The sequence below is a fragment of a genome (assembly GCF_019968955.1).
Source record: "MAG: Porospora cf. gigantea A chromosome Unknown PgA_NODE_226_length_27706_cov_346.779, whole genome shotgun sequence".
Classification (NCBI taxonomy): domain Eukaryota; phylum Apicomplexa; class Conoidasida; order Eugregarinorida; family Porosporidae; genus Porospora; species Porospora cf. gigantea A.
Window position 1 is genome coordinate 1 of NW_027151517.1, and position 27706 is coordinate 27706.

A 27706-nucleotide genomic window follows, 5' to 3' on the forward strand; every position below is an offset into this window, starting at 1 on the left:
CAGTGGAGAAATTCAGACCAACGAAGATGATGATGCCCTCGTCCTTGCAAAGGACCTTCGCGGTCGATGAACATGCGGCAATCGCTGTGGCAGGTGTCGTGCCCGACGCACGACAGATTGTCAACAGAGCCCGAGAGGAGGCTGCGAACTACAAACGTGTATACGGTGGACCTATCCCTGGCATGGTTCTCAACGAGAGACTCGGACTTTTCATACATGCTCACACTCTGGGCTGGTCGGTTCGACCATTTGGTACCGGTTTGTTACTGGCAGTAAAGGACTCGGACAGCGCCCAGCTCTTCTCGTTGGACTCTGCTGGCAACTCTTACGAGTACTACGGCCATGCCTTCGGCAAAGGGCGCCAAATCGCGAAGACTGAACTTGAGAAGTTAGACCTGAGTGAGATGACTTGCGATGAGTTCCTCCCACACGCCACTCGTATCCTTCTCCTCGCGCACGAAGATTCCAAAGACAAGGACATGATCATGGAGATCGCCTGTATGGGTGATCACACCAACTGGCGCCTTGAGCAGGTGTCCAGCGCTCGCATGGCCGCGGCGGTAGCTGAGGCTGAAGCGGTAATCGAAGCGATGGATGAAGAGTGACCAAAATTACGTACATTTGAATGGCAACTCTTGACGACCTTTCGCTGTCTGTGTCCGGTGTAGTGAAGAATGACCTCTCGCCGCAGTTTGCGGAGACATCACCGTTCCCCGACGCCCCGCTCGTTCCCTGCAACGAGCCGAAGGAGCTGGATAGCCGTGTACAAGGGCTTATGCACCGAAGTGTCCTTGGTCTCGACCGGCTTCTGGACGTCCCCGAACACACCTCTCGGCCCTCGAAAACCATGATGATGCCTTCGAGATTCGAAGTGCAGTCCGAGACGGACGTGGGAGTCTCTAAATTCACATTCAAGCACTCGGTGATTCAGTTACACCGCCTTTTGAGAGAGTTCCGAGCCGCTGGTCAGGCCACCGACCACCTCCTCATCGCTACTGTCATGGCGGCTTGCCCAATGCTGATTTTCAAGATGTTGAAAGCCTGCAAACGTTTGGAGGAAGCGGCGAGCAAAGAGACCGTGACGGTTTCCCTGACCACGCTGCCGGAACGACAGCTGAACACCCTTTTAGGATGCGTCCACCTCGCGCTAAATAGCATTTGGGATGGCCATCTTCATGACGTGGACAGTGGAACTGTCGAACTCCTTTCCAGCTTTGTTCACAATCCGGATGAATTGTAGGTGTCCCGTTTTGACCAACACAGCACTGTCATTTCTCGACTTCTACCTTTCATGAAGGAGCTTTATAAAGGACTGCTGCGTCCTAAACACATGGTGGACGGCGCGCAGTTCGATACATCCGTCCCTATACGAGCTGAACGCTTGTATGGCCTTGTGCAGCAGGCAGTGATGGCTCGGCCAGCTCCAGTAACGGGTGAGCAGCTCGAGGAGGTGCGACGCAGTCACTGGCCTGTTGGAATACTTTGAGTGGCTGGAACCCAGCTGCTCCGAAGAGGCCAGACCAGTGGTTCCCATTCCGAAGTTGCTGTTCAGAAACGTCAGTTGCGAAGCATGCTGCAATGAGGACTGGATTGGAGGCGCAGTCGTGCAGTTGGATACCGCAACTGGCGTTAAGTATTTCTGCCCGCAGCATCTAGAGGTGGCAGTGGCTCATCGTGGCAAAATTTCATTTGGCCTGCCCTCCTCAGTAAAATGTGAGGAGCTTCAACGAACTTGATTCAGCGGCGGCACACATGCTGGCGGCCTCTACAAAAGCGAGAGAGCGTGAACAACCTGTCGAAGAGCCAGTACAGGAGAATACTGAGGTGCTTGACATGATCATTCACCGGCACCAGCATGTGAACCTCCCTCCCGTAAACCTCTATGAGCGTACGGAACCAGTCAATCCGCAGACCCTCCCTCCCGTAAACATCTATGAGCGTGCGGATCCGGTCAATCCGCAGAGATGCGACGACTCTGACCCGCCGTTAACGACGGAGAGTCGGGGGAGCACCTCCGTAACGACCGTGCGTCGCGTGTTGAAGCAACCCGCTAAAAGCGATAACAGTTTTATGAACGCTCATTGGTCCGCCCACGAGAAGGCTTTAACTCGTCCTGTTTTAGGCACCACGCAGGGAAATACTGGCAAAGTGCAGCACGTGTCCGGTCAAACCCGCGTCCAAAGCTGGCTAACCACCGAGACACACGGCTCAGAGCTGCGGCTGAAAGCTGCAGGACTCGTAGCTGCAGGCGCGGGGCTTCCACAGCCTCTGGTCCATGTGCTGACTGAAGAGGCGGGCGAGACGCTGGATGAAAAAGTGCTGAACTCCTTGGATGTACGCCATGCAGCCTTCAGTGGCTCCAGGCTCAGCCACCAGGCGAGCCTACCCGAAGAAGCTTCGTCCCCCAGCCACCAGGGCGCGTCTCCCGACGCACGCCGACGGCTAGCGGAGAAGAAGAGGTCTATGGTGGGCCGTGTCCTTGCTGTTTCAAATGTCAAGCGTGCCTGAGTCAGTTGTAGATGTCATCATGCTTATTCCAATATTTGAACCCAAATGTCTTCGCCTATGATAAGCTCCTCCTCAGGCTTGTCAGACTTCAGCGGGTTCGTGCCGTTTAAGGCCACTCAGGACAAGTGGGACCACTCAACACGGCGGGAGATGCAATACCTTCGCACCAGACTTCTTGCTCTCTTGCGTCAGCATAACCTGAAACAGGTGAGACGCCGCGAATCCATCAACAGGTTGACATATGTTCTGCGCTGGGATTAACTCAGACGTATCTCTCGTTCTTTTTGCGAGATGAGACAATGACGAACCTGGGTCCAAAGAAACGGCTAGAGTTCGTCACGGTGCTGTCTAATTTTTTTGAGCAACTTGACAGTGGAGTATCGTCTTTGGATAGGCTGATCAGTATTCGAGACGACCGAGTAAAACACCGAAGCAGCTCGAAAAAGGCTCCCCCCAAGAACGGGTTGACGTCCTTCGACGCTGTCATGACGTCTCTGGTGACCTTCAAGTCCGTGGACGCTCACTGTCGAGACCACCAGACGGCCGCACACAACGCAGCAACCTCCTGGAGGCGGAGGACTCATAAAGAGACGGTTGGGACACAGCTTGGATTTCCTTTGCGGGCCGAGCCTAGGAGAGGTCTGCAGTTCGGGGCGACTCGCAGAACGGAGTCACAGTCGCTGTTTACATCTGAGTCGTGGGACCTACAGCAAGACCTATGGCCGCACTGGCTCATGAAACTGATGAGTGACAGAAACGATGTGGAGGTTCCCGCGTACGCATCGGACAAGAGTCCACATATGCCGCCTCCAATCGAGGACTCCCCTTTGGAGTCCCCTTTGGCCTGGGAAGGCGTCAGCGACGCGACGATGCTTATGGCTCCTCAGTGCCTTACTGAGCGGGACCATTTTTGTCGTAGCCCGGACGCTGGTCTGATTCCACTCTGTGTCCCTCTGGTCAACGTTACTCTTGCAGGGCTTCGGAGTCGCGATGAGCAGCGTGTGGGGGTAGACGAGTCGGTTAATGGTGGGCTGCTGTCTATATACGAGCTTCGAAATCTCACTGCTGGGAACGACGCGTTCTGCGCGTCGCACCTTCTGCATCTGTGGCTGGTTGTGTCTTCAACGGACAGCGAGGCGGACGTCGAGAGCATACTGAACCGCCTATACGGAAGAGTATACATGGGCAGCCCTGACGTGGTCCGGGACTATTGCAAGGCCCAGTTACAGGAGAGCAAGTTGATCCTGGAGATCTTCTCCTCGGTACTCGTGCTGCTCTACCGTTCCTTCACACATATCGAGGGCCAACAGATGGACTTGAAGGTTGAACCTGGCCAACCCCCGGATGTCTGTTTGGCTGCCGCACTAGCATCCCGCGTCGAGGATAAAGTGCGTACCCTATGCACACGGTCGATACATATCTGCAACGATGAAGTAAGCCATAACAACGACTACCACCCAGAGCGCATACGGTCTCGGGGTTCTCTCTTCGCCAATAGCGCTGTCGTGGGATATTCGCCAGCCTGATTCAGACTTATTCGTGAGCCGCACGAACTATTCTCATGCAGATAAAGATTACTACCTTGCTCAACCAGCGGTACCCTTGGCACATTGCCACTCTTTTCGGACACGCCCTAATGCAGGTGCAGAATCACAGGCGTCACGTGACTTTGACGGTCCACAAGGGTTTCTCGGCCATCGTACAGACTGGCGAGAAGCGCATCGCCGAGACCGCGGCCAGGCGTGCCAAACCTTACTAGTGTACAATTCCACTCGGCAGAGCCAACAGCATTAACACAAAGTGTGCTTCTATTCTCCAATAAAATGAGCCACACCTCGTGAGCAGCCGGTTGTCTCATCATCAGGCTGGTAGAACTGATAGACAAATCCTCGCTGGAGTGTCTTAACCAGTCCTCTGACTGCGGCGCGAGCGACGTGTTGCTGCAACCGAGCTCGGACGTTTTCGTCGAGTCAGACGTTGACGACCAGCTCCTAGTCTCATTTGGGTTCCGACAGCCTGTTCGGGTGTATGCCTTGAGGATCGTGTGCCCAGAGGAGGCAGTGAAGGGCGGTTTCAGCCCTGAAAGCGTGAAGGTGTTCGCCAACACAATGAACTTGGACTTTCAATCGGCTGAGGAATCCCACCCCACTCAGGAGCTCGAGCTGGCTGCTGATCAGCTTCTCGAAGGATCGCAGATCCCTCTGCGCTTTGCCAAATTCCAACATGTAACTCATATGACTCTCTTTTTCGGTGAGTGCTTGCGAGGTGGTAGACGCAGAATCCTCCACCGGCGCCGATGTTCTCCGAATCGGACACATCGAAGCGATAGGGCAACCGTGTGACGCTATGAATATGGGTGACTGGAAGCCCTCCCAGGAAGGTGAGGCTTAGTGTGCATTGCGCTGTCATGAATGGACTTGTTTAGAAGAGGGCGTTTTTCGAAATGTGAATCTATGGAGCGTTCATAGATTAGTTTATGAATCTAGGGGACATTTAGAGACGTGAGATTAGTTGACGAGACGAACGTTAGCATGCTTACCTCGCAAATAAATCTTTCCGGTCGACTGAAACTTCAGATGCGACCTGGCATGACTTATCGGAGTTGAACGTCAGAGTTACGCGGTAAAACTGCTTCCTGAGAAAGACAACGGAGAGGTCGGTGTTGGAGAGCCACGCTACTCGGACCACAGGGCTGCCCACGCACAAGACGTCGGACACCTGCATGTCTTCGCGGTCTATATGGAACACCCTCAATCCTCCCAATGTACCGGCCGCCACCAAAGATCCGTTGGGGTTGATATCAGCTTCGGAGAGGTTGAACGGCTGTGCGGGGATGCTCAGCAGCTCGTCGGGTTTCAGCTGGATGGTGGCTATTTTCTCGGGGACAACGGAAGGCAACGCCAGCGCTGACCATTGACGAAGGTCTTCGGCGCACACGTGGAGAGAGTTCGGCCCTGACTCAGACATCTGACGGAGATTCCACAAGTCTAGCGACTGCTCCGACACTTTCAAAATGAGGGAGCTCTCTTTGGCAGCTATGAACTCCGGTGGCGGAACGTGCGAGATGTCCTGGAAGCCACGAAGGGCTTTCTGAAATGGCAGGGCCGACCTCAGCTGACGAATTCCGCCTTCGGAGTCGCCCAAAACCAAAACGTTCTCCCCCTTGCAAAAACCCACGCTGATCGAGCGAATCTGCCCTGAACAGGGGAATCTCCAGCTGGCTAGAGTCCACTCGTTCTCCACCTTCACGATAGCTGACACTCGCCCGTCAATACCCGCAGTGTAAAAGGACCCATCAGAAGTTAGTGCCAGGCCTACAACTTCGGATTCATGCTGTGGAGAAATGAGAAGACGCAGAACAGGTTAACTTACATTAGTAAACTTCCCAGTCAGAGTCATGGTTTTCTCGTCCCACAACGACACATGACCCATAGAGTCACCAGACACTAGAAGATTATCCGATGAGATCCACAAAAGAGTCCAGATAGCCGAATGTTCCTCCGTTTTGATTATCTTGCCCTCTTCTTTGGTGATAGACAAGGGGCGGTGCACGGTACACGAATCAACACACATGCCAGTCCTCAAGTCAAACTTCAGGATGGTGGAGTCGACAGCGCCGGCGGCCAGATGGTCACCGGTAAAGGCAACGCACAGCAACCTATTCCCGTGAGTCTGGAACGTCCGTTCAAATCTCAATTCCACGTCATGGTCGTCAACGTCGAGGGTATAGAGACGAACAGTACCGTCAGAGCACGCCAATGCCAGCTGGTTGCCTCTCAAGTCAGATCCGAAAATAGACCCAGCGTTGGCGCCAGTTAAGGAGACCGGATGACAGGCGTAGACGTCCCAAACTAGGATGTCGCCGCTGAGGCAGCAGGCCAGCAACCTATAAGCTTCCAAGCTGCCTATAGGATCGGCCTCGGTGACATCAGTGATAGCGACCCAGTGCATGGACCGAGGGACCAGACGAGGACTGCCGGTAAGAAGGGCCACCACCTTGCGGGTGACAGCATCGAAAACTTCGATGTTGCCGGTACTTCGAGCAACTGCCAGAAGTTGGCTGCAGGGAGAGAGCCTCAGGGCTTCAACTCGGCTCATTGAGCAGACAAATCGGGATTTCTATGCCGGTTGCAGTGTCACATCAGTTCATTATACGTTTGCGACCAGCTGGCGCAGCATGGGTCGCGGGGCGCTTGCGGTGGGAGAAGGCTCGCACGAAACTTGTTTGAAGGGAGACCTCTGTCAGATTCATCAGTTGTATTGAGTCCGTAATGGCGTGCAGCCTCTGCCGAGTGACCATCGACACATCGTCAGCGCGAGCCTTTCCGAACATTCCCAGACCTTTCGTGTCGTTGGCGGGAGTAAGTGGTTGCCTACGACCCAATGGGCTGGCGCTCTCTTCGGTGGTGGCTACCACGTCGGTGTCAAACTCAATCAAGTCCGGCACCTCGAATGAATGTGCATTCATCACTGTTAGCCTGCATTGCAAGGGTCCCCATGGTTTACTTTTGCTCGGCTCTCCTCTCTATAGCCTCGAGAAGCGTTGGCTCGTCGTACCATATGCAACACCCACCCTCAGAGGTCAATCGAGTGTCGTCACAACCCTCCCCGCGGTTGCGGCATTTATGGTACCAGACTTTTTCCTTCTCGGTCGCCGTGATAGCTATTGCAAGACCTACTCTATCCGCCCGTCCGACTCTACCGACTCTGTGGAAGAACTGGTCCACGTCGTCGGGCAATGTTAGCATCATCATGAATGGCAGCTCGGCAATGTCGATACCACGCGCAGCGACGTCGGTGCAAACAAGGAACCGGACCTGACCGCTCTTGAAGGCCGCGAGACCTGCTCTCCGCTGCTCCGTGGAGCGCTTACCAGCCAGAACCACACAGGAGAAGCGGTTCTCCTTCCCCTTCACTACCTCGCCAGTAAAACGTCTACCGCCTCCCAGTGAGAGCAGATAGTCTTCAAAGTTGTCGCAGTCCTTGTTGGTCCTGCAGAACACCATTAGAGATTGCATCTTCAGTTTCTCAGCGATCGCCACTGCGATCTGAATGCAGGCCCGACCTTGTTCTCACCATGGGCTTGGTCAACTTGATCTTTTGGGACATGCAGGCGCCGCGCGCGGAGCCATCACGCAAATGCACCTCATCTGTAGGGGGGCGGATTTTGTCGTTCACCAGTGGGCAGGTCACGGCGCCGGTTGGGTCGTACTTGTAGGTCAAGACGTGCACCGTGTCAGGTATCACTGTGCGGCCTTTAAGGTCCACCCAATTGGCATTCCGGCACAGCCGGACGATGGAGTCCTGCACTAGCGGCGTGTGAAGGGTGGCTGAGAAGAACAAGGTTTGCAGGCGGGCTGAGACGCTGCACTGGGATCGCAAACTGCCAAGGAAGTCCTTCTCGTCCGTTTTGATGAGCTCGTCGGCCTCGTCCAGGACAAAGTACCGGCAGTTCCGTAGTTTTACTATGCCTTGCTTGGCATACATGTGGGTTTTCTGAAGGGTGCCCACCACGACATCGCACTGGATTCACCGGCTCCCCACGACTCACAGATCCCAGCAGCATCTCGCGGTTCTTCTGCTCCTCTCTAGGTGGCATGCCGCCAGTGACCAGTGCCGTCTTGATCATTGGCAAGGCACTTCCGAACTCTACGAAAAATTTGTAAGTCTGCTCGGCCAGATCGCGTGTCGGCTCCAGCACCAGGGCTAGAGGAGTTCTCACTTGACCATTTCCTTTTTCCTTTGGGGATGTTGTTTCGATGCCGTCCGCATGCGCTCCATCAATGGACGACATTGGTTTGTAGCCTTTGTAGTCGTACACAGGGGCTGGGTTCAGTTTTACCTTCCATAGACCTCGACCACAGGCAGCGGGCTTCAACCCTGTAGTCTTCAGATTGGCCGGTATCTGTGGTTTACATCCCAAGAGCCCACATCAAAAGCTTTTCCAAGGTTGACTCCATTCTTGGCGAAGTTAATCGTCTCGAAGTCTCTGTCAATGAGGACTCCGATTACATCCCCTGGCTGAAATGCATCACCATAGTCACTAAAGCTCTTGTCGAACGCCTTCTTCCCGGTACCGCCAAACCCAAAAGAGCTCCGATCTTCTCCTAGCCTAAACGACTTACTACCCGTGGCCGATAACCCTAGACGACAAAGACCTGATAGCACGTGGAATTCGAAGGCATACTGCCCTTTCTTCACACCCAACCCGCAGCGCGACCCGGTCCAGCCAGTAGCGTTGGAGCCCTCCGCAACAGCATTATTCTCAGAGAGCTGCACCATGGCATCTCTGTCGTGGTCGGCGAACCCCACGTTGCTGTCCAGCTGCGTCTGACTGTAGACTCCGACCATGGCAGCAGGCGAGTTCGACAGACTCTCATGGATCAACTGCAAGAGCGGTAGGCCAAATGCTCCGGTTTTTCCGCTGCCAGTCTCGGCGGCTGCGCACACGTCCCCTCCCTGGATCGAAATAAACACACCCACTCACTCCCAAAATCAGGGGTATGGCTTCCTGCTGCACAGGGCTGGGAAGCAGCCAGCCTTTCTCCACGACAGCTGCAATTAACTCGGGCGTCAGAGCTAACTCCTCGAATGCTGACATGGAAATGACAAATACAAGTGTGCTAACGTGATTGATCAGGCGCACCTTAGTGTGCGCACACAGAAATCAATTTCGTGGTGCACCATGGAGACGCTGCAAGCCCTTCTTGCCCCTTGGACAATCAGCGCCTCACGTTGGAGAGACAACCGAGCTTTCGCGGAGCGTATCAAAGCTCTTCGGCTCGCTGCGTTTGTGATACTTCGTAGGGGGCGCTTTTGTATTCTGTTAACGTCTTCCAGTGGGATTCTATGTCTGGACCATCACTCTGGAGTCATCCAACTTTTTGACGGCTCCGGTTGCGAATGCCGCCAGGTCAATGTTCTTTCCGACGCCCGAGACGAATCTCGAGGATATAGTGCAGCAGGAGTTCACCAAGAGCCTTGAGGAGATGATGGCTTCGACTACGATTGCCTCCTTTCTTTACACGTAAGTCTGCTCTCTCTTGCACAGCTAACGCTTTCCAGGCTCCAATTCAAGTGCAGAGAGCAAGCATTTCAGGATGGCGTCCTTGCAATGGACAACATGACCTGTGACCTGGTTGATACGAGGTATGCTGACCCCAGCTCTAACCACATCTACCCTGAGCTCCCCTGCCACGACCCGACTTTCCTGGACGCCGTCGCGGTGCGAGGCGACACCGTTGACTACGACAAGCGCCCTGAGATCCTGGAGGCCATGTATGACACACAGGGCATCCCTGAGGACTCCCGGGTGCCTAAAATGTTCCCTCTCCATCAGCAGTTCTCCCTGTTTGCCCCTTTTTTCAACGGTGACGGAGACCGCCAGCGTGGGATAATGGGTCCGTTGCCAAGGCTGAGTGCCAAACTTGACAAACTGGCGAAGAAGTTTGACCTGCAGGATCCCCTATTCGATGAGGACCCATGGGATTTTGAGCAGTCCTCAGCGGTAGCGAGAGGCCCCCCGACAGAGAATGCGACCAACGTCGAGATGAATCACCACTGGGACATCCTCTTTAGGTGCGAGCCCAGGATGGTTGAGGCTTCCTTCAAAGTGAAGACCATTGAGAGGGCTGACACCTTGCCTTTGTATTGGTACTTCACCTTCACGTTCACCAGGCCCTCCCAGGGATTGGCTGTCTATAAGGCGGACCTCAACATCAGGGCCTCCCATTTTTACCACGTTAACCGCACGTGGGAGCTCGTGGCGCCGCTGACGACGCTCGCGCTCGCATGCTGGTTGCTGCTGCTGCCAGCAGGCGCATCCATCATACAGTTCCTGCCCAACTTCCTCCGCATTCTCCTCCGAAAGGGTAAGTTTAAGCGCCTGGTATATCGTCTCCTTGATCCACTCGATTGGCGCCATCACTATGTGCCGCTGTACGAGATCCTGGAAGAGAATCTGGCCTTCTTTTTCATGTTCTTGGGCTTCGTGGTGTCGGGAGTTTCGTTGTTCGTCCCTTCAGACGCGTTCGCGGTGCAGGGCCAGGTTCTGAGTCCTCTGAGTTATTGGTTTCAGTCGGATCTAAACATGCAGCAGATATTCACCCAGGTCGTCTTCGCGCTGTTCAACTCCGGAGGACTCCACTGCGCCGCTCTGACCTTTTTTATCCTGAGGATTATTGAGTTCTCCGTATTGTTCGCGGGGACCAACTACATTGTGCTGACGTTCGTTTTCGTATTCGTCCCCATCCTACACTTCATGACCGTGTTCATGCTGATTCTTTTCGCCTTTGCCCTTCTGGCGCACGTCACCTACGGCAACATCTTCATCCAGTATGCTACCTTGGGGAAGTCCATCCGGGCTATGCTTTTGTACTCCTTCGGATTTGGTGACTTCGTCGGCATTACAGAGGGGATCAATGCCCAAATTGAAGGGCAGGCCTATGGCCTAATGCTGGTGCATCTGGCCTTCACTATCCTGTTGGTGGTCATCATGCTGAACATCTTCACGTCAATTGTTGTCGACGCCTACCAGGTGGCACTGGACAGATGCACGTCCAAGAGTAAGCTGCTTAGGCTGGAGGCCGCGATTTGGTACAGGATGAAAGTGACCTTCGGGTACTACGATGACCTTCAAGACGAGATCGACATTCTAGGAGGTCGCCCAGGACCCATAATGTTCCGTTCTATCCTTCCTCGAGACTCTCCGCTGGGCGTCACGGCCTTCGAGCCTGAGCCCAACGCCACCACGCTGATCAGTAAGCTTAAGGAAGCCGTGGAGGCTCTGGACAGGGTGGAGCCGCAGATAAGACTGATCGAGGAGCACGAGGCGTCGAGCTACACCGCCCATAGCGAGTCTGTCCGACTCCGAGAAGAAGAAGGCTCGAACGAAGAGTCGGCAAGGCTGTTGGTTGTCTAGTGTTTCTTCAAGCCCGCGAAAACGTCGATTTAATGAACTCCCCGTCGTTACTCGCCCGCTGCTTCACACGTGATGTGGCGAGGTCGGAGCTGCACCACATCAACCGCAACATACGGCGACTGGAGGCTAAACTGGATTCGAACACACCTCGCCAGGTTAGCTGGGGCAAGGTGGTGGGCCTGGGCATCGGGACGGCGGCTTTTTTGGCCTACGAAACGGGAGCGATGACTGCCATGGCGGACTTTTCGAAGGTATGCGTTCGACGAGCAGAGATGCTCGCCGTATCCAGCACGAGACATGCTCTCGCGCGCATCTCCTCGGACGCGTCGGTACAGACCACTATACGCGATGCAATATTCAACGCGTTCAACACAGAAGAAGGCATCACAAAGGCTTCTGAGTGGTTCGGGTCTGTGATTCAGACCCCAGAGGCAATTGACTATGCAGCCGCCACTATGGAAGCATCCATCACTCATCCCAAGGTTACCGGTAAAGTTTTTTCTCTGGCTAGAGGCGCGGCTAAGGACGTTTTGTCTGACACGGAGACCATCAAGGCCACCCAGTCACACGTGCATAGCGTCCTAACGGACCCTGTACTAGCGGACACGGCAAGCCGATCCCTAGTGGCGGCATCCAGACGGATAATCAGCGCCTGGATTCCCTTCGTGTCCAAGACAAGCCCCATCGCATAGCGTTCGTCACACACAACTCAATGTGCTGCTACATTCATAATTCGCACTTCTCTCTGGAGCTCAGTCACGAACTGCGGCAGTCTCTCTGCTATCTTCTCCTTTTCCTTCGGCATCCGCTGCCAAAAATCACTCAACCAGACTTTCAGGTGGGTATCCTTCTTCGTGTGGATGTTGAACAGAGAGCTGTTGCGTTCGCAGTAGCCTACGAATTTCTTCCATAGGGGGTTCCCTTGGAGGTGTGCCGCGTTGCCTATTACCCAGAGGTTGAGGCGTGCCCTGGTGACAGCTACGTTCATCCGCCGCACGTCAGCCAGGAAGCCGACCCTGCTCTTCTCGGTTATCTTCCCATCTGTCGCTTGCGCCCTCACAGCAGAGTAGATGACGTAATCCTTCTCCTGACCTTGAAACCCGTCCACAGTATTGACGTCCACGGGGCAATGGTGGCCTTGCGGCACACCCAGGACAGTCTTAAGTAGGCCGCGAATCATGCGAACTTGCTCAGCGTACGGCGAGATTATCGCGACTCGACTGCACCAGCCCAAGTCCTCGCGCGGAGACCCCATGATCTCCGGGAACACCATCCACAGAAGCTCGATCAGCTGACAGCAGAGGTCCGCCTCGTCGTTATTGACGTAGGACTGTGAAAGCTTATGCTCGGTGGAGTCCACATTGAAGAAGACTACCGGCTTGAAGATAGGTATGTCCCGCCACACGTCAACGGGGACCTGTGTTAGCTCGTTGATGTTCGGAGCATCATGGAGAGTTCCATCGTAGAATTGCTTCGAAGGGAATGCTGATATTTCAGGATGCATTCTGTACTGGATAGACAGCATCTGAACGTTGTGCAAACCTGACTTCTCTAGACGTTGAAACAGGCTCTGCTCGTACGTCAAATCGCAGGCAACTCGACTGAAAACGGTCGCAGGCAGCTGCTTGGGGTCTCCCACAAGAATAAGCCGCCTACATCCGCGAGTCAGAGGGATGAGCGTTGCCAACTCCACCCCCTGACTGGCTTCATCAATCACCACTGTATCGAAACCGTCGGCGAAGTTCACAATGTCTCGGCTTCCCGCCATGGACAGAGTGGAACAGACCACCCGACTCTCCCGCAGAAGGCTGGTACGGATAGCATCGCGCTTCGCCAGCGACGTGCCTGCCAGACTCAGCCGGCTGCTGATCTTGCCCTCGAGTCCGTAGGCAGCCAGGTCAGAGTGGACATTAGGGCCGACTCGCACAATGTTGGGGGTGTACTTGCTTCCCTCACGATTCCAAAGACCGCCGCCGCCATCTACCGATGCCACCATGCGCTTGACGATCTCATCGATAGCGGCATTTGACGGCGCACAGACAAGTACACGCTCAGGCTGATCAGGGTCCTTGAGGTTCTCCAAGTGGATGACATTGGCTTCACCGATCGAGCTGGCCTTCCCATAGGCCCACGCGTCCTCCAGATTTTCGGTGTCCAGCCCAGTATCATCTTGCCAGTGGTGCGTCCGCCCAGATAACCACGGCTGGGCCCTCAGAAACTTTTGACATCCTGGATTATCCGAGAGGAAGCTAGGAACAGGCAGCGCGTGCACTGGCGTGACAACCCCACCACATCCAAGGCAGCGGTCGCTGGCTGACATCAGCCTACAAGCCCCACAGTGGCCCTTGAAGCCCTTTGCGGCGCGTTTGGTTGTGTTCCCGCGTTTGGGCGCTACGTCCGACGCGAGAATCAAGCTGACGATGCCTATGATCGTCGTTGTCTTGCCAGTGCCGGGTGGACCCTGGATAAGGGTGATTCCCTGTAGCTGGCGACATGCATCTAGCGCCTCTAGCTGGCTCTGGTTGTAGCGATCACCAAACACCTCTTGTAGGGCGGGAGGGACGACGAGTTGCTCTTGCTGTGCCCGTTTACGACCTGAGACCAGGGTAATGTGCGACGCAAGCGGAATCTTCGGGATGCTCATGAGTGCCACGTACTCTCTGTGGATAGTGTTCATTCCAGCAATCCGAGCGATGTTCCATGTCGTCGTCTCGGCGATAGCGTTGGCAACACTGGGAAAAGATAAGGCACAGGAGGAAGCAAAACACCCACTTCACCATCCGATTAAAATCCCTTTCATGACCTGGGAAATCAGGGAGCGCATTGTAGACCACAACCTGCAATGTCAATGTTTGCCAGGTCACAGATTCGACTACGGCAAGCAAGTGGTAGGGGTGGTCCCTTCGTGGGTCCATGGCTGACTCACCATCCTCCATGTCAGTCTCTACCGTCTCCATACCATCATGATGCTCCACGCCATCGGCGTCATACTCCGATTCGTGCCCGGAAGGGGTGTCGAGGTAAATGACGACAAGATCCTGGTGGCCATAACGTACTGCAGACGTCTGATCACGAACGAATTCAATGCTGGTGGTCACTCCTGATGGCTTCGCCCACTGGGAGGGTATCAGAAAAGGGAAAGTAACCTAACGTACCGACTGGGCAATTTGTTCTGGGGCAGACATCTCGCACTCCTTCGAGCGCTGGATAGACTGCTTGGCTTCGGTGAGAAAAATAGGAAACAAACTGCAAAAAATATGAAAAACGAAATGAAAAACTCAATTGAAGAAACGAAAAAAGATACAAATCCTCTCCAAACCCACCTGAGTATGTACTCCTCACAGGTCTTGTAAAACACTTTAAGTTTCTGAAGTGTCAGAGTCGGTGGGGGCTCGTCATAAGGGGACGACTGACCAGATGACAAGTTGCTGGCGTCCCTGGCGGCGCGCCGAAGACCTTGGTACACTATGGCAATGCTCTTGTTGACCAGGGTTGTAGTATCCTCTATTGAAGTATTTCGATCGTCTGTCACGTCTCGATAGAAGTCCCACGTTAGAATCAGCCGGTTCAGAACATCCACTGATGGGAACTTCGTTATCGGGTCTTCTTCAAAGAAGACTGGACTGAGTGACATCAGAACCAAATCGATATTTTTTCCGTGGTACCACAGGAGCACACACACAATCCAACAAACTCTGCAGTCCACCCTACTCCCTTGTCTTACCACAAATGGCATTTGGAGGGGTTGATCAGCAAAAAACCGGATTTCACATTGAGATGGCCGCCACGAAACGAGGTCAGTCCACAACCCGCTTCCGAAGCGCTCGTCACCGGAGCACCGTAAATCGACGCGAAAGCACCATTCCGAATGTAAGTCCTAAGTCTTACTCACTGTTACACACGCCAGCCCTCGTCCCCACGGAAGCCTCCCCACGAAAAAAGGGAGCCGGTGACCGCCACGACCACTGCGGACAGCGCAAGCCAAGAGGATCGACCGCAGAAGTACTCACTTCCACGTACGCGTGAATCAGGTAGTGCAGTGCTGGTGCTGGAGTCTGCGATCTCGGCTGGTGAGAGGATAGAGGCGTCCGCATTCAGTCGACCCCAAGTGCCACTCTGTGCTGTTCTTCCAGTTAGCTGAGGCGTGGGAGCTACACCAACACGCCGCGAACAAGAATCGCATGCGGGGAGCGACTCAAGCCAAGTTTCTCAATCAGGTTGCGCGGTGCCTGGAAGAGGTTTCTGTCGAATTGACAGACCTACCTATCGACCGGATCCTTTGGGTCGAAGCGTCATCGGCATCGGTGTGGGGAACCTTCCTGTTGGAGGCGGAGTCCAGAGTCTTCGAGTTGGTCGTGTCAAAGGTTACCCCTCCGGATACCTACGACATGTTCGCCTTTCCCTTCGAAGCAGCAGACGAGCGGCCGGCTCAGCTACAGTACTGGATTCGGCCAAAACAGGAAAAGGAACCCGATCGGAAATCAACAGATCCAGTCCTCGTGATCGACGACCGCCTCCAGTTTTGGCGTCGTCCTACTCCTGATAGTCGCCTCCGAAAGGCTGTCATCCGTATGGCGAATGCCATGCTGAAAGAATGGCCCCGGGTGGGCCTGCCCAACGTCACATTCCTCTCATTCCCAGATATGCCTAACAAACTGAAAGGGTCGTATTTCGTGTCGATCCTTGCCAGGTGCTTTCTCCACACGTCTTACTTTGGTGAAATTATTAAGGGTGAGCCTGTTATTTCAAGAAGATATTGTCTTTTGGGTCTTCCTCACTCTGCCCAGGATGCTTCTCAGGCCATATCAAGTCCCGTGTGGCAGACTCCGTTGCCCTGAAGCCCTTAGCCTACCTCCAGGCGCTCCACAAAGTCTTTTACCATGTATTCAAGCCTGATACGCCGACGTCGGAGTACGGCCGCCTGGGTACCGAAGCCTACTTGCGTGAGTTTGAGCAGCACCCTTTACTCAGACGCCTCGTTGGTTTTTATAACGTCTCCGATGCTACGACACGCGAAGGCCAAGTTCCACCTCGGTAAACTCGTCGGTGTCGGAGGACAAGGGATTGTTCATCGCATTGTCCCTCTTGGGGAGCGAGAATCGCACACAGACCTGGTTGTGAAAGCGCCTGTGAGCCGTGAGCTGCGAAAGCACCACTACCGCATGTGGCATACGTTATTGGGTGTACCCCCCAGCAATGCATTGGTTGTTGGCGAGCAAAGCTGGCTCTTTGCTCCACCAAACACCAAGATTGACGAATTCACCATCGTCATGGCCGAGGCTAACGGTGATCTGCGAGGCTACATACGCCCATCAGGCTACCTAAAACGCATCAACTATGACTTGATCAAAGTGATGATAGTCGATTTAGCGGACCAAGTCGACACTCTGGTACGCGCACAGATGCACCACTTTGATGTGAAGCCACACAACGTTTTCATCTACGACCGATCCATTAAGAAGTGAGGCTACTACAGGTTTATTACTCAGGGGGGAGCGTTATTCGCTGAAAGCCAGATTCATGCTCGGAGACTTCGATTTGTACAAGGATCGAATCGTCATCACGCCCTACTACTGTCATCCCCTGGTCTGGCTCTGGTTCCATAAGATGATCAGCAACCACCTATATCATCAGTACGAAGCCAGATACCTGGCTCCTGAGTGGTGGTCTGTGGCCATGACGACCCTAGAAGCTGTGTGGCCCTTGAATCTGGTGACCGAGGTGCAGCACGAACTGCTCGAAATATTTGACAAGTGGTCCAGCGACATCAAGAAGCGTGTGGCTCTACCCACTGACATACCCGACGCTGTGGCTCTGCTTGAGAAGTACAAATCGCGAGCACCCAACCAGGAGACGATCGAAGCCGAGGGTATTTGGCAAGTCATCATCCTAATCTTCGGAAGTGAGAGTCGGTCAGACCACGCCACGGTGAGTGCGGGGACTTGATCGCATACAGGTGATGACGCGTGTCTCGCAGTGGTCGGCCCTGCGAGCCGATAGGTGAAAACGTAGACGTGTACAGAATTGAAGTTGCAGTTTCAGCTATGCGACGAGAAACAGGTTACAGATTCATTCTTCGGGCTGGAGGAAGTCAGGACAGCCACCAGGGCAGATTCATTCTTCAGGCTGGAGGAAGTCAGGACAGCCACCAGGGCAGATTCTTTCTTCAGGCTGGAGGAAGTCAGGACAGCAGATTCATTCTTCAGGCTGGAGGAAGTCAGGACAGCCACCAGGGACCATGATAGCTATGTTGTTGCCATTCAACAACATGGAAGACTGCTTCATCGTTTGAGGAACGCCTTCAGGGAGTGGTATCACCTCCGTACAGTCCTCCAACACAAGGTTCAAATAGTCGTCGAATCCACACAAACGCCCTACGAATTCCCTATCATTGCGCATGATAATCCAAATCCGGTTACCGATGCACTTCTCGACCAGAGCCAACGGCAGAATTGAAGGCTGGGCCTGAACTACGGCGCCCGACATGCGAAAATACGCAAAAATTGCATGCTGGATCTTACCTTTGATGGGGTGTACCTTACAGGGTTTCAGCCATTCAGAGACATGCCAATCAACCCCAGCTGGCAGTGCGTCAAACGGCTAAAGGCCACCTGGACGTCCCCGGTGCCCTTAACCGTCGCTCAGTGGCCTGTTGTCTACACGAAGGTACCTTTGGTTAAGGCTGCACTGGTTGTGCACGTGGGGTACAGCTATAAGGCTACTTGTGTGTCGATTGAGAGGTTCGGCAGATCAGGTCCGTATGTGAAACCTGACGAGGACGGGGAGTTGCCACCCATATGCGAGCCTCAAACTCACAAAACAGCGTTTGACGTGGATAGAATGGTCTCAACCATCAAGGGAGCGGGCGTGCCAGCGGAAGTCAGCGAGGATGCGGGACTCTACTTGTGTGAATATGTGTACAGCAGAGCTCTTGTGGCTAACGAGGGTCGCGCCATATTCGTGCACGTTCCTAAACCTGAAGTGCTGGACGAGTCGAAGATATCGACGGCTATCGGTATTATCATTCGCGAAGCTCTTCAGCAGCTCTCGACATCGGATGTGACATGAAAACGCCGTGATTTCGTGCACACAAACATGTGGCAACTGCCTCTTCGCGAAGCTACGGTGGTGTTCTTGGTCGTCAGCATCATATCCAATCTGCAGCCACTCATACTCGGCAACGCCGTGCGGTTAGAAGACCTGGCTTCAGAGGTCTGTGCAGTGCTGTGGGGATTAGCGGCTGTACACGCTTACGTCAACGAAGACTGGTTATGCATTCGCGAGACGCTGGTACTGGTGCAGGCTTGCAACGTGGGTCGGCTGGGGGTAAAAGGGTTGCTATGGCTTACGGATTCCTTGGCAGAGCCGTCTGAGTTCTGGACGGCTATTCCGGGTTCCGTACTGTCCGTTCTAAGTGGAGTGAGTGTGTGGCGGATTATGAGTGTGGCGGGAATTGTCAATTAATATTGCGGCATGTCTGTGCGTTGTGCATGAATTTCTACAAGTCATCGTAGGCTTGCTGATGTCTTACGTTGCCCAGACACGGAGGCCTTACAGGCTCGTCCCAGTCTCGGTACTCATGGCGATCGTGCCGACCGCGTCGAACGGGCCCAGAGTGATAAATCTGCCGGTCTTCTGTACGCTCTCCGATTACGGGCACCGGCAACAGCCATCGCGCGTCCGGATCTTCATTGAATACATCCTGCATTGAGTGAAAGTTCATCTCTTCGCATATTTTCTCCAGCAGTTCGCTATGCTTATTGCGAATGTGCTTCGACACAAACTCCTTCCCCCGAAAGACCTTGTCGCACTGGGCGCATTGCCACCGATCCGTCTCTTGCTCAAGACATTTCTGGGTGAAAACACCAACTATGACCTACTCCCTGTAGCTCGAGTTCCCAAGCCTCTTGCACTGCGCTGTGATCCTCCGTGAACTCTTCCACTATTGGCTGTTCCAAGGAATGGATCAGCTGCTCGAGCTGCGAGTCCAGCGCCCCAAAGAAGACTTCTTCTTCTGGGGTGGGGGATCGGGAGGCGATGGTGGGGTCTTCAAGGTTCACGAATGGGCGTACATGCATGGTACCGCACTTTTCCGACATCTCGCGAAGGGAATCAAACCTCTGACCGCTGTAGTAATCCACCGAATGCACGTAGCGAAGGTACAGCATCTGGAGATCGAGGATCTTGAATTGCGGAACCTGACCTTCCAACTTGACTATGAAGTGGTCTTGCTCGCTCTCCCACAAGAAGTCTAGCTGATATCGCTCGTCCAAGAGCTTCATTAACCGTCGGGATTGGTGCATGTCTCGCTCAATGCGCTCGACGGACCAACCAAAGGTGGGAATTACTCGCACTAACACCTTGAATGGAGTGGTCAGCCGCGTCACGGTCGCAGTGAAATCATCGCGGATCTCTTTACCCATCAGGGCGTCCTCGGCCAATTCGCACATGTTCACAGAGGCGAACGCGACGTAGCAATTTCGTTTGAGTTGCGGGGGAGTCTGGCGGTCACTCATGCCGAGAGATTCGGTGACGAAATGTTGGATCTCATCCAAGTTTTCCACTGTACACGCTACCTCAGCAACTCCCGCGATATTACTCTCTTCCAGGAAAGAGATGATATCCCAGCGAGACACTGAGGCAGGTACGTTCATGATCATCAGACTGGCGCTGGACGGGTGGATCGCGAAGTAGGGGGCTCCAGTTATGAAAGGCGGCGGCAAGACGTCGGCTGACTGAGCGTTTAACGCATCGAGGTTCAATTTCAAATCGTTAGCCGAGACCTGAACTGGCTGGAACTCTCCACTCGCATGCACCTCCATTACGTCATCCACTTCTGCTGGTGCACGCAGGGACACCTCCCCGAAGGTTTCCATGTTGCTGACGAACGTAGCGGCTCGCTTCTTGGCGATAATGCACTTCTCGGCCGCTAGTTCGCGGATGGAGCGGGGGTGGAAGCTATCTTTGATAAGAGCAAGCTTCAAATTCTCCCGAAGAGCAGTCGCATGATATTCCACCAGAAAGTTCTCCTTGTAAGTGATGTACTCGCTTTTGGCTTCGTCCACATCCAACTCTGGGTGGTTGAGGAGGTAGTGTCGGAAGCTGGTTAGCTGGAGAGGGTCATTATCTGTTACAGGTGGGGGCGAGAGAGACCGCCTTCGGTTGCTGTCGGAATCCTCGTAGGGACGCGACCGATGCATGGAGAAATCCTTATTTTCGTCGAAATGACACTGTCCCCTAAGTTCACTGCTGACGTGGAGAACCTCCCCCATCTTGCCATCGCCGATCTTGAGTGAGGATTTTGGGAATCTCATCAAAGATACATCTACAATCGAGACGGCCCCTCTGAAGCAAAGGCAGCCGCAAAGCATCAGATCCTGGAAATCCTCAAGAAGAACAGTAAGCCTCTGAAGTTGCAGATCACACAGATAAATGCGCCTTGTACACGCACCTGTCTGCAAAACACGGGTGGGCTGTTGAATCTGATGTCCTCAAGGCCATGAGTGATGTGTATGAGACCGAGCTCAAACGCATTGATGACAGTGAAGCACAGGCCCAGACCAACCTGATTGAATCTGACATGTACGACTCTCTCATCGAAAGGGCTTATGCGGTGACTAACGCTGGAGATTTCGCTCAGGCCTCCATCCACATTACGTCCGCGATAGAGAAGCCCATCGGAGCTGGCTCAAGGCTCGATTTGCTGATGCTCGCTGCCAGGATTGGACTTTTCAACTTCGATTTGAGTGCCGCGACTGAAGCTGTATTGCAAGCCAAGGCGCAACTCGAGAAGGGTGGTGACTGGGAACGCCGCAACAAGCTGAAGATCTACGACGGGCTGGTTCAGCTCGCGACGGGGAATTTCGCCTCGGCAACGACGTCTTTCCTGTCGGGGATCGCCACATTCACAGCCTCAGAGGTGGTGACTTTCCAGAAGTTCATCTTTTACGCCGTACTGACAGCGCGCATGACTCTTCCCCGAGACAGATACCGGGCTGAAATTATCGAGTGTCCCGAGGTCAAGCAGATAAGCCTCGAGGACCCAGTGCTGGCCAGGTTCACCCAAGCCCTTTACAAATGCCACTACCGCGAGTTCTTCCAGACACTGGTGGATATACATCCCGTTCTGGAGAACGACCGTTATCTTGGAACGCATGCGCCTACCATTATTAAGACTCTGAGGGTTCTGGGCTATCGGCAGTTTCTGTCACCTGTGGAGGCGGTTTCGCTTCGCCACATGGGAGACACCTTCGGTGTCTCAGCGGAGTTCCTAGAAGCGGAAATCTACCATTGCATCGTCACTCAACGATTGTCGTGTAAGCTTGATGCTGCCGACGGCGTTATCATTTCAGTTGAATCCAATGAAAAGGGTCAGATGCTCAACGAAGTACTGCACCGAAGCACGCTCTTGTGTGACAAGATTCAACGGCTGTTTAAAGTGATGCAAGCGTGACGTCAACACATGTTTACAAAGTCGACAAGTGGAAGAGTCATATCGACAAAATTTAATCAGCTGCACGCCAGATAGGCTTGTTACTCATGCTCCCCCCCCCCACAACTATCAAAGGTAAAGTAACTATTTCTCGCAGATGGGGTGTGCAAATACCAAAGCCACGCGGAACCAAAGAACTCCTGCGTCAGCGTCTGCCAAGGTCGCGGACTACCAGACAGAGAATGATGAGGTTGATGACGAGCTGCCGGCTCTCGAGGTAGCACCGTCGAACATCAAGCCAGGTATTGACAAGAAGGAGGGTGGAATCGATAGCGGCATGTTCATTACCAAGCAGAAGGCTCATCTTAGCGACCGCTACTCTCGGGAACGGAAGCTAGGATCTGGTGCCTACGGTGAGGTCCTGCTGTGCCGCGACAAGCAAACAGGGGCGGAGCGAGCCATCAAGATCATCAAGAAGACCAGTGTTAACCAAGGACTCGGCACCAACCTCTTGGACGAGGTAGCTGTGGTGCGCACATTGGACCACCCCAACATCATGAAGCTGTATGAATTCTTCGAAGATAGAAGGAACTACTACCTTGTCATGGAGGTTTATAAGGGCGGCGAGCTTTTCGACGAGATCATCCACAGGCAACGGCTGTCTGAAGCTGATGCCGCAAACATTATGAAGCAGGTACTTTCCGGAGTGACTTATCTACATAAGTACAACATAGTTCACCGAGATCTTAAACCCGAGAACCTTCTTCTGGAATCCAAGGCCAAGGACGCCCTGATTAAGATCGTCGACTTCGGACTCAGCTCGAGTTTTGACCCCACGAAGAAGCTGAAGGAGCGGCTGGGGACTGCATATTACATCGCTCCCGAGGTGCTACGCAAGAAATACGACGAAAAGTGCGACGTCTGGTCTTGTGGAGTCATCCTCTACATTCTGCTTTGCGGCTATCCTCCCTTCGGAGGCCAGACGGACCAAGAAATCCTACGCCGAGTGGAGAAAGGCAAATTCCAGTTTGAGCCACCAGAATGGACTAAGGTGTCTGAAGATGCCAAGGATCTGATTCGCAATATGCTGGCGTATGACCCCAGTAAGCGACACAGCGCGGAGCAATGTCTGCAACACCGTTGGATCGTGAAGATGGCGGAGAAGAAGGAGGGCAAAGTCGACAACGGCCATCTGAATTCCGCTCTGAACAATATGAAGAAGTTCCAGTCCGGTCAGAAGCTGGCACGAGCTGCTCTGCTTTTTATGGGATCTAAACTAACCACTATGGAGGAAACTAAGGAACTCACCAAGATTTTCCGAAAGCTTGACATCAATGGTGACGGACAGCTCGACCGATCGGAACTAGTCGCCGGCTACAGACTGTTGATGAAGAACCGCGCTGACACTGATGATATGAACGAGTCAGACATCGAAGATGAGGTTGACCGAATGATGGCCAGTGTCGACTTCGACAAGAACGGCTTCATTGAGTACTCCGAGTTCGTAACAGTTGCTATGGACTCCAAGACCTTACTGAGCAAGGAGAGACTGCAGGCCGCCTTTAATTTGTTCGATCAGGACGCGTCAGGATCTATCGCGGCGGAGGAGCTCAGGCAGCTTATAGGTGATGTCGACGATGCCCATTGGCAAGTGATTCTTGGTGAGTGGATTGCCGTTCCATTTTCTTTCATCCTTTCCAGCCGAAGTCGATACGAACGGAGACGGAGAAGTGGACTTCGAAGAGTTTGTAGTGATGATGCAGAAGCTTCTCAGGACCTAGTGTTTTTACTCGCTGCTTTTTATTATGACGTCAACCAAGTCAGTCCTGCCTCGCTGCTTTTTATTATGACGTCAACCAAGTCAGTCCTGCAGTCAGTTGTTTTTACTCGCTGCTTTTTATTATGACGTCAACCAAGTCAGTCCTGCAATCAGTTGTGCACGTAGAGTGAGTCAGTGAATAGGAAAAACTCGTTATTTCACGAAGAATGAGCCAACAACAACAACATGTGCCTACTCCTCTCTCGGACAAGGAACGAAAAGCCAAGGAGCAGAAGCTCAACCACGTGGAGAATGTTGGCATCTTCGGCTCCTGGGTACTCGGATTATGGAGGAAGTGTTTGCATGTATGCCTTGAGACTGAGAGCAAGGTGGAAACTCAGTTCACCAACGCAATTCACAAACGCAAGGTACAGCAGAGATGGGATTTAGATGTATCGCGCTGGAAATTTTCTCATTCTCATTTTGTTTCAGGTGGATCTCACGACAGCCAAGATCGATCCATATGCCGAAAAATACCTTCTGAACGCGGAGAATCGTCGCGAAGGAGGTTGGAAACGCCCACCATCCTTCGGAGACGCAGACGACTTGCACTTTTAGCTGAACATGGCGGAGAGGGCTGCTCTTATAGCAGGCAGGTCGGCCTTGCAAGCAGGTCCGAGCACTTGTAGAATCGTGCTGTAGTCGTTGTGAACGGAAATATTACCATGTCGTGTCCACCACCAGAGAATCTGCCCCAAGGCATAGTTGGTAACATTTAGAAGGCAGGGCGACACGACTCCAGTGAATGCTGGTCCCGCCAAGGTTGGATGGGACACGAACAGAAACAGACTCATGATGGCTCGCTCGTAGGTCAGCTTGAACGACAGCAAGCCTCGCACGCTCTCCTTCAAGGAGTCGGCTGTGTCGAGCTTAACATTGAGCAGCAGACGGGCCATGAACGACGCTTCGAGAGTGGGAGCGCGAGCCAGCGGGATTCTGTTGGCGAGCTTGGGCACCACATTCACTTTCAGCAAGCCTTTTTGGAGCAACCTTTCTTGCACTTTGAACCCCGCGACGACGACGGCGTGGCAGGGGTCGTGTGCTGCGTCATTCAGAGCCGGCACGAGTAAGTTAACGAAGTCTGCTGACAGAGCGGGAGTATCTGCGACACGTAGGAACAGTTGCATGGCGAGAAGTCGCACCTTCGAATTGTGGTGATACCTAAGCCTCATGACCCAAGCCTTTTCCAGTGGAGGCCATTGAATCATCCATGTTGTGGTGGAGAACTCATCCATTGTCCGACTTATCGACAAGAGGACTTCCCAAGGGGGAATGCCCAGAAGAGGTGAATTGTTAGGTCTCGGAATGGCCACGAATTCACTGCTCACCAGACCTCTCACTCGTTCGTTGATTTCGAGTCCACGGCGCAGCCAGCCGCGGGGTCCCGTATTAGAGTGGCAGAACTGAAAAAACGTATCGAATTCGTATGAGTTCCGTCCTGCCATCCAAGGCGCTGAAGATCCGTCGGACTCCTCCGGCCTCGAGGGCCGCATCGGCGCCCTCGGGGCGCTTAGGTGGCCTGATTCTAGACCACTGGGGCCACCCTTAGACGTCACACGACCCATCCCATACGATAAGACAAGCGACAGTAGAGATGTATCCAGCCAGTGACCTGAGGGGTTCGGAGTCTCGCTGGTACACAGGAACACGTCCAAGAAGTTCACGCACACTGTTGTGGTGGCCACAGCACTGCAGATTATCGGGGAATCGTCACAGGCGAAGCACAACCAGACGAAGAGGGCCAGCATCGTCGGGCGTAGCCGCGGACGCATAGGACCTTCCACCCCTTCCGAGATGCAGCGAATAGTCTTGCAAGTCACTCTGAGAGCGAATAACCGGTCGGCCACGGAATCGGACATAAACAAAGGAGTTGCATGTCCTGTCGCTAAAGGTACCAGGCTCCCTAGCGCGGCGTACAGAGCGGCGTAGAAACTAGAGGGCGGCACTTTCTGTGGCGTGTCTGCGGGGGTCGGTTCCAGGGCCTCAAGTACCTGCTGGCGTAAGTGCCAACCCTTGCGGCTGGTCCGCACATGAATGGGATAAGAGCCGTATCTCTGCAGAGCCAACGCCAACGCCTGCAGCTGATCAACTATCGCTCGAGTGTACTCCTCTTCGGGGAGACGTGCGGAGTCAGGCACAAGCCGCCTCTTAGCGGGCGGGGCCAGGTGCACAGGGCGCCGTCTTCGGCCTTTCATTTATTACATATTTAGCAGATGACTGTGCGTCACACCGGATCTGCGCTGCCGAACCTAACGCGTGGCCTTTTCGACAACATCAATTGTGTTCAGGCTGGCGACGTCTGGAATGGATCTGGATTAGTACTTATTGAAGTATCCAAACTGACGAATGGCGGTGGTGTTGGTTTAATTGTTGTGGATGGCGGGTCTGAGATGAGCCGGTGCACTTTCTCGCGCCTCAGATGTATCGTTCCGAAGCCAGCTCATGTGGAGGACTTCCCTCCTGGACGGTTATTGTTGATGAAGAGCTGTCAGCTAAGACCGCTGCGAAACGGCAATGTTATTGTTCTCCGCGACTACGAGCTGCGCGGTTCAGTGATGCCCGCCAACTCTGAATACATTAAGCAGTACCTGGATGCGAAGGACAACACCTATATGTGTACAGTAGGTGCTTAGCCAGAGATACGAATCATATCTTTCCCAGCCTTCAAGTGGCCAAAGCCCAGAGGTCATGGAGCAACAATCAACCAACCCCCATCCCCCTGTGGGAAACCCCTTCGGCGCTCAGACCGCTCACATCACACAACATCCTCACATTAGACCTCCTGCATCTGCCCAAGCGCACGGCCAACCTTATTCACAAATGCCCATCCACCTCCAGACTGATACCTCCAGGGCGCAGCCCTATCAGAACGCCCCAGTCCAGAAGACGGTGGACGTGCAGGTGGTGCCGATCAGCAACCTGAGTCCCTACATCCCACGATGGAAGATTAAGGCGCGAGTCATCCGGAAGGACGACCTGCGTACGTGGTCGAACAGCCAAAAGGAAGGACATATCCTCAACGTGGCGCTTCAAGACGCATCGCAGAGCTCCATCAAAGCCACTTTCTGGAACGAGGACGCCGTGAAGTGGAACGACCTGCTGGTGGAGGGTAACGTATACTCGTTCTGCAAAGGTCAAGTGAAGAGCGCGGACAAACGCTGGAACAAAACAGGCCACAAGTTCGAGATTTCCTTCTCCAAGGAGACTGAGATCGTGGAGCAGATGGAGGATGGTAGCATTGCAAAGGAGTCCTTCGAGTTCAAAAAGATCAGCGAAGTTGACAACCTGCATAAGGGCGACTTGGTAGACGTGCTGGGCGTCGTCATCGGCGCGACCGACATCTCTACGATAGTGGTGAAGTCCTCTGGAAAGCAGAAATCTAAACGCGAGGTGACACTGATGGATGAGTCCGGTGCCAGCATCACGGTCACTCTGTGGGAGAACAAGGTCAACATCATTGATGAGTCTCGCTTGCAACAGGCGATCAGCGGACATGTCGAGCTTCCGATTGTGCTTGCCTGTAAACAGCTGGCCGTTGACGAGTACAACGGACGCCGTCTATCCTTAGGGTTCGAAGCGAAGGTCATCGTCGATCCCGAACTGCCTGAGGCGGGGTCCCTGCGGCAGTGGTTTGTGAAGGAAGGCATCACCAGCAATCCGACAAACTTGTCTGCAGCCGGCAAAACAGACCTCCCCCGAATGTCCATCTTGGACATTTTGCAGGCCACTGCCCTCCCAGACAACGCCAAGCTGATGGATGACAAGGGCCTTTGGTGTTCTGTAACGGCGACGGTGAACAACATAAACATGGACCGCAACTGGTTCTGGCTCGCGTGTCCGACCTGCCGTAAAAAGGTGCTGCCTCTGGAAGATCAAGTGGGCCATGGCGGCGTGCACTCCTGTCAAACCTGCAATACCACCGTAACACCCATCCGCAAGTACAACCTACGACTCGAGATAATGGACGAGACCGGAAGCATGGAACTGCAGTGCTTGGGGGATGCTAACTTACCATTGATGGCGAACG

The 27706-nt window shown here is 53.8% G+C and overlaps 18 protein-coding genes across 33 annotated transcripts; 12 read left to right on the plus strand and 6 right to left on the minus strand.

Annotated features, from left to right (window-relative positions):
• Positions 1–26: 26 nt before the first annotated feature.
• Positions 27–605, plus strand: KVP18_004511 (uncharacterized protein; the record flags this gene model as incomplete). 2 transcript variants are annotated; one of them, XM_067957184.1, is made up of 1 exon in its annotated part: positions 27–605. In XM_067957184.1, one exon carries the CDS (start codon positions 27–29, stop codon positions 603–605), a length of 579 nt encoding a protein of 192 aa, XP_067811341.1. The 2 variants fall into 2 exon arrangements, with proteins under 2 accessions (XP_067811341.1, XP_067811340.1); XM_067957183.1 differs by having other exon boundaries at positions 33–605.
• Positions 606–625: 20 nt separating this feature from the next.
• On the plus strand, positions 626–2508 carry KVP18_004521 (uncharacterized protein; the record flags this gene model as incomplete). 3 transcript variants are annotated; one of them, XM_067957205.1, is made up of 4 exons in its annotated part: positions 626–1236; positions 1264–1433; positions 1462–1713; positions 1742–2508. In XM_067957205.1, 4 exons carry the CDS (start codon positions 626–628, stop codon positions 2506–2508), a joined length of 1800 nt encoding a protein of 599 aa, XP_067811362.1. The 3 variants fall into 3 exon arrangements, with proteins under 3 accessions (XP_067811362.1, XP_067811363.1, XP_067811361.1); XM_067957206.1 differs by lacking the exons at positions 1264–1433; positions 1462–1713; positions 1742–2508 and having other exon boundaries at positions 626–1240; XM_067957204.1 differs by lacking the exons at positions 626–1236; positions 1264–1433; positions 1462–1713 and having other exon boundaries at positions 1753–2508.
• A 45-nt stretch (positions 2509–2553) lies between these two features.
• KVP18_004518 (uncharacterized protein) lies at positions 2554–4267 on the plus strand (the record flags this gene model as incomplete). Of its 3 annotated transcripts, XM_067957199.1 has the most annotated exons (4): positions 2554–2715; positions 2775–3941; positions 3970–4047; positions 4076–4267. In XM_067957199.1, the coding sequence occupies 4 exons, from the start codon at positions 2554–2556 to the stop codon at positions 4265–4267; spliced, it is 1599 nt and encodes a 532-aa protein (XP_067811356.1). The 3 variants fall into 3 exon arrangements, with proteins under 3 accessions (XP_067811356.1, XP_067811355.1, XP_067811357.1); XM_067957198.1 differs by lacking the exons at positions 2554–2715; positions 4076–4267 and having other exon boundaries at positions 2808–4034; XM_067957200.1 differs by lacking the exons at positions 2554–2715; positions 2775–3941; positions 3970–4047 and having other exon boundaries at positions 4070–4267.
• Positions 4268–4331: 64 nt separating this feature from the next.
• KVP18_005244 (uncharacterized protein) lies at positions 4332–4899 on the plus strand (the record flags this gene model as incomplete). The annotated part of the gene is made up of 3 exons (XM_067949643.1): positions 4332–4345; positions 4373–4758; positions 4787–4899. The coding sequence occupies 3 exons, from the start codon at positions 4332–4334 to the stop codon at positions 4897–4899; spliced, it is 513 nt and encodes a 170-aa protein (XP_067811366.1).
• A 144-nt stretch (positions 4900–5043) lies between these two features.
• Positions 5044–6606, minus strand: KVP18_004522 (uncharacterized protein; the record flags this gene model as incomplete). The annotated part of the gene is made up of 2 exons (XM_067957207.1): positions 5044–5841; positions 5881–6606. The coding sequence occupies 2 exons, from the start codon at positions 6604–6606 to the stop codon at positions 5044–5046; spliced, it is 1524 nt and encodes a 507-aa protein (XP_067811364.1).
• Positions 6607–6649: 43 nt separating this feature from the next.
• KVP18_004513 (uncharacterized protein) lies at positions 6650–9109 on the minus strand (the record flags this gene model as incomplete). 4 transcript variants are annotated; one of them, XM_067957189.1, is made up of 6 exons in its annotated part: positions 6650–6986; positions 7015–7556; positions 7585–8031; positions 8060–8413; positions 8440–8967; positions 8996–9109. In XM_067957189.1, 6 exons carry the CDS (start codon positions 9107–9109, stop codon positions 6650–6652), a joined length of 2322 nt encoding a protein of 773 aa, XP_067811346.1. The 4 variants fall into 4 exon arrangements, with proteins under 4 accessions (XP_067811346.1, XP_067811347.1, XP_067811348.1 ...); XM_067957191.1 differs by lacking the exons at positions 6650–6986; positions 8060–8413; positions 8440–8967; positions 8996–9109 and having other exon boundaries at positions 7011–7556; positions 7585–7995; XM_067957192.1 differs by lacking the exons at positions 6650–6986; positions 7015–7556; positions 7585–8031 and having other exon boundaries at positions 8398–8967.
• A 316-nt stretch (positions 9110–9425) lies between these two features.
• Positions 9426–11428, plus strand: KVP18_004517 (uncharacterized protein; the record flags this gene model as incomplete). Of its 2 annotated transcripts, XM_067957196.1 has the most annotated exons (2): positions 9426–9535; positions 9574–11428. In XM_067957196.1, the coding sequence occupies 2 exons, from the start codon at positions 9426–9428 to the stop codon at positions 11426–11428; spliced, it is 1965 nt and encodes a 654-aa protein (XP_067811353.1). The 2 variants fall into 2 exon arrangements, with proteins under 2 accessions (XP_067811353.1, XP_067811354.1); XM_067957197.1 differs by lacking the exon at positions 9426–9535 and having other exon boundaries at positions 9623–11428.
• Positions 11429–11460: 32 nt separating this feature from the next.
• Positions 11461–12120, plus strand: KVP18_004507 (uncharacterized protein; the record flags this gene model as incomplete). The annotated part of the gene is made up of 1 exon (XM_067957177.1): positions 11461–12120. The coding sequence occupies one exon, from the start codon at positions 11461–11463 to the stop codon at positions 12118–12120; it is 660 nt and encodes a 219-aa protein (XP_067811334.1).
• Positions 12121–12137: 17 nt separating this feature from the next.
• KVP18_004510 (uncharacterized protein) lies at positions 12138–15062 on the minus strand (the record flags this gene model as incomplete). 3 transcript variants are annotated; one of them, XM_067957180.1, is made up of 4 exons in its annotated part: positions 12138–14160; positions 14201–14544; positions 14584–14674; positions 14752–15062. In XM_067957180.1, 4 exons carry the CDS (start codon positions 15060–15062, stop codon positions 12138–12140), a joined length of 2769 nt encoding a protein of 922 aa, XP_067811337.1.
• Positions 15063–15205: 143 nt separating this feature from the next.
• Positions 15206–17432, plus strand: KVP18_004512 (uncharacterized protein; the record flags this gene model as incomplete). 4 transcript variants are annotated; one of them, XM_067957188.1, is made up of 7 exons in its annotated part: positions 15206–15298; positions 15336–15498; positions 15527–16159; positions 16228–16371; positions 16400–16889; positions 16918–17356; positions 17385–17432. In XM_067957188.1, 7 exons carry the CDS (start codon positions 15206–15208, stop codon positions 17430–17432), a joined length of 2010 nt encoding a protein of 669 aa, XP_067811345.1. The 4 variants fall into 4 exon arrangements, with proteins under 4 accessions (XP_067811345.1, XP_067811342.1, XP_067811343.1 ...); XM_067957185.1 differs by lacking the exons at positions 15206–15298; positions 15336–15498; positions 16918–17356; positions 17385–17432 and having other exon boundaries at positions 15610–16159; positions 16216–16466; XM_067957186.1 differs by lacking the exons at positions 15206–15298; positions 15336–15498; positions 15527–16159; ... (1 more) ...; positions 16918–17356; positions 17385–17432 and having other exon boundaries at positions 16591–16893.
• A 191-nt stretch (positions 17433–17623) lies between these two features.
• KVP18_004508 (uncharacterized protein) lies at positions 17624–17914 on the minus strand (the record flags this gene model as incomplete). The annotated part of the gene is made up of 1 exon (XM_067957178.1): positions 17624–17914. One exon carries the CDS (start codon positions 17912–17914, stop codon positions 17624–17626), a length of 291 nt encoding a protein of 96 aa, XP_067811335.1.
• A 21-nt stretch (positions 17915–17935) lies between these two features.
• KVP18_004509 (uncharacterized protein) lies at positions 17936–18496 on the plus strand (the record flags this gene model as incomplete). Its single annotated transcript, XM_067957179.1, has 1 exon — positions 17936–18496. One exon carries the CDS (start codon positions 17936–17938, stop codon positions 18494–18496), a length of 561 nt encoding a protein of 186 aa, XP_067811336.1.
• A 27-nt stretch (positions 18497–18523) lies between these two features.
• KVP18_004523 (uncharacterized protein) lies at positions 18524–18892 on the plus strand (the record flags this gene model as incomplete). The annotated part of the gene is made up of 1 exon (XM_067957208.1): positions 18524–18892. The coding sequence occupies one exon, from the start codon at positions 18524–18526 to the stop codon at positions 18890–18892; it is 369 nt and encodes a 122-aa protein (XP_067811365.1).
• A 34-nt stretch (positions 18893–18926) lies between these two features.
• On the minus strand, positions 18927–20628 carry KVP18_004516 (uncharacterized protein; the record flags this gene model as incomplete). The annotated part of the gene is made up of 2 exons (XM_067957195.1): positions 18927–19280; positions 19309–20628. 2 exons carry the CDS (start codon positions 20626–20628, stop codon positions 18927–18929), a joined length of 1674 nt encoding a protein of 557 aa, XP_067811352.1.
• Positions 20629–20927: 299 nt separating this feature from the next.
• On the plus strand, positions 20928–21881 carry KVP18_004520 (uncharacterized protein; the record flags this gene model as incomplete). The annotated part of the gene is made up of 1 exon (XM_067957203.1): positions 20928–21881. One exon carries the CDS (start codon positions 20928–20930, stop codon positions 21879–21881), a length of 954 nt encoding a protein of 317 aa, XP_067811360.1.
• A 136-nt stretch (positions 21882–22017) lies between these two features.
• KVP18_004515 (uncharacterized protein) lies at positions 22018–23641 on the plus strand (the record flags this gene model as incomplete). The annotated part of the gene is made up of 2 exons (XM_067957194.1): positions 22018–23521; positions 23562–23641. The coding sequence occupies 2 exons, from the start codon at positions 22018–22020 to the stop codon at positions 23639–23641; spliced, it is 1584 nt and encodes a 527-aa protein (XP_067811351.1).
• A 592-nt stretch (positions 23642–24233) lies between these two features.
• KVP18_004514 (uncharacterized protein) lies at positions 24234–25874 on the minus strand (the record flags this gene model as incomplete). Its single annotated transcript, XM_067957193.1, has 1 exon — positions 24234–25874. The coding sequence occupies one exon, from the start codon at positions 25872–25874 to the stop codon at positions 24234–24236; it is 1641 nt and encodes a 546-aa protein (XP_067811350.1).
• An 18-nt stretch (positions 25875–25892) lies between these two features.
• On the plus strand, positions 25893–27706 carry KVP18_004519 (uncharacterized protein; the record flags this gene model as incomplete). 2 transcript variants are annotated; one of them, XM_067957202.1, is made up of 3 exons in its annotated part: positions 25893–26300; positions 26341–27534; positions 27557–27604. In XM_067957202.1, 3 exons carry the CDS (start codon positions 25893–25895, stop codon positions 27602–27604), a joined length of 1650 nt encoding a protein of 549 aa, XP_067811359.1. The 2 variants fall into 2 exon arrangements, with proteins under 2 accessions (XP_067811359.1, XP_067811358.1); XM_067957201.1 differs by having other exon boundaries at positions 26157–26300; positions 26341–27706.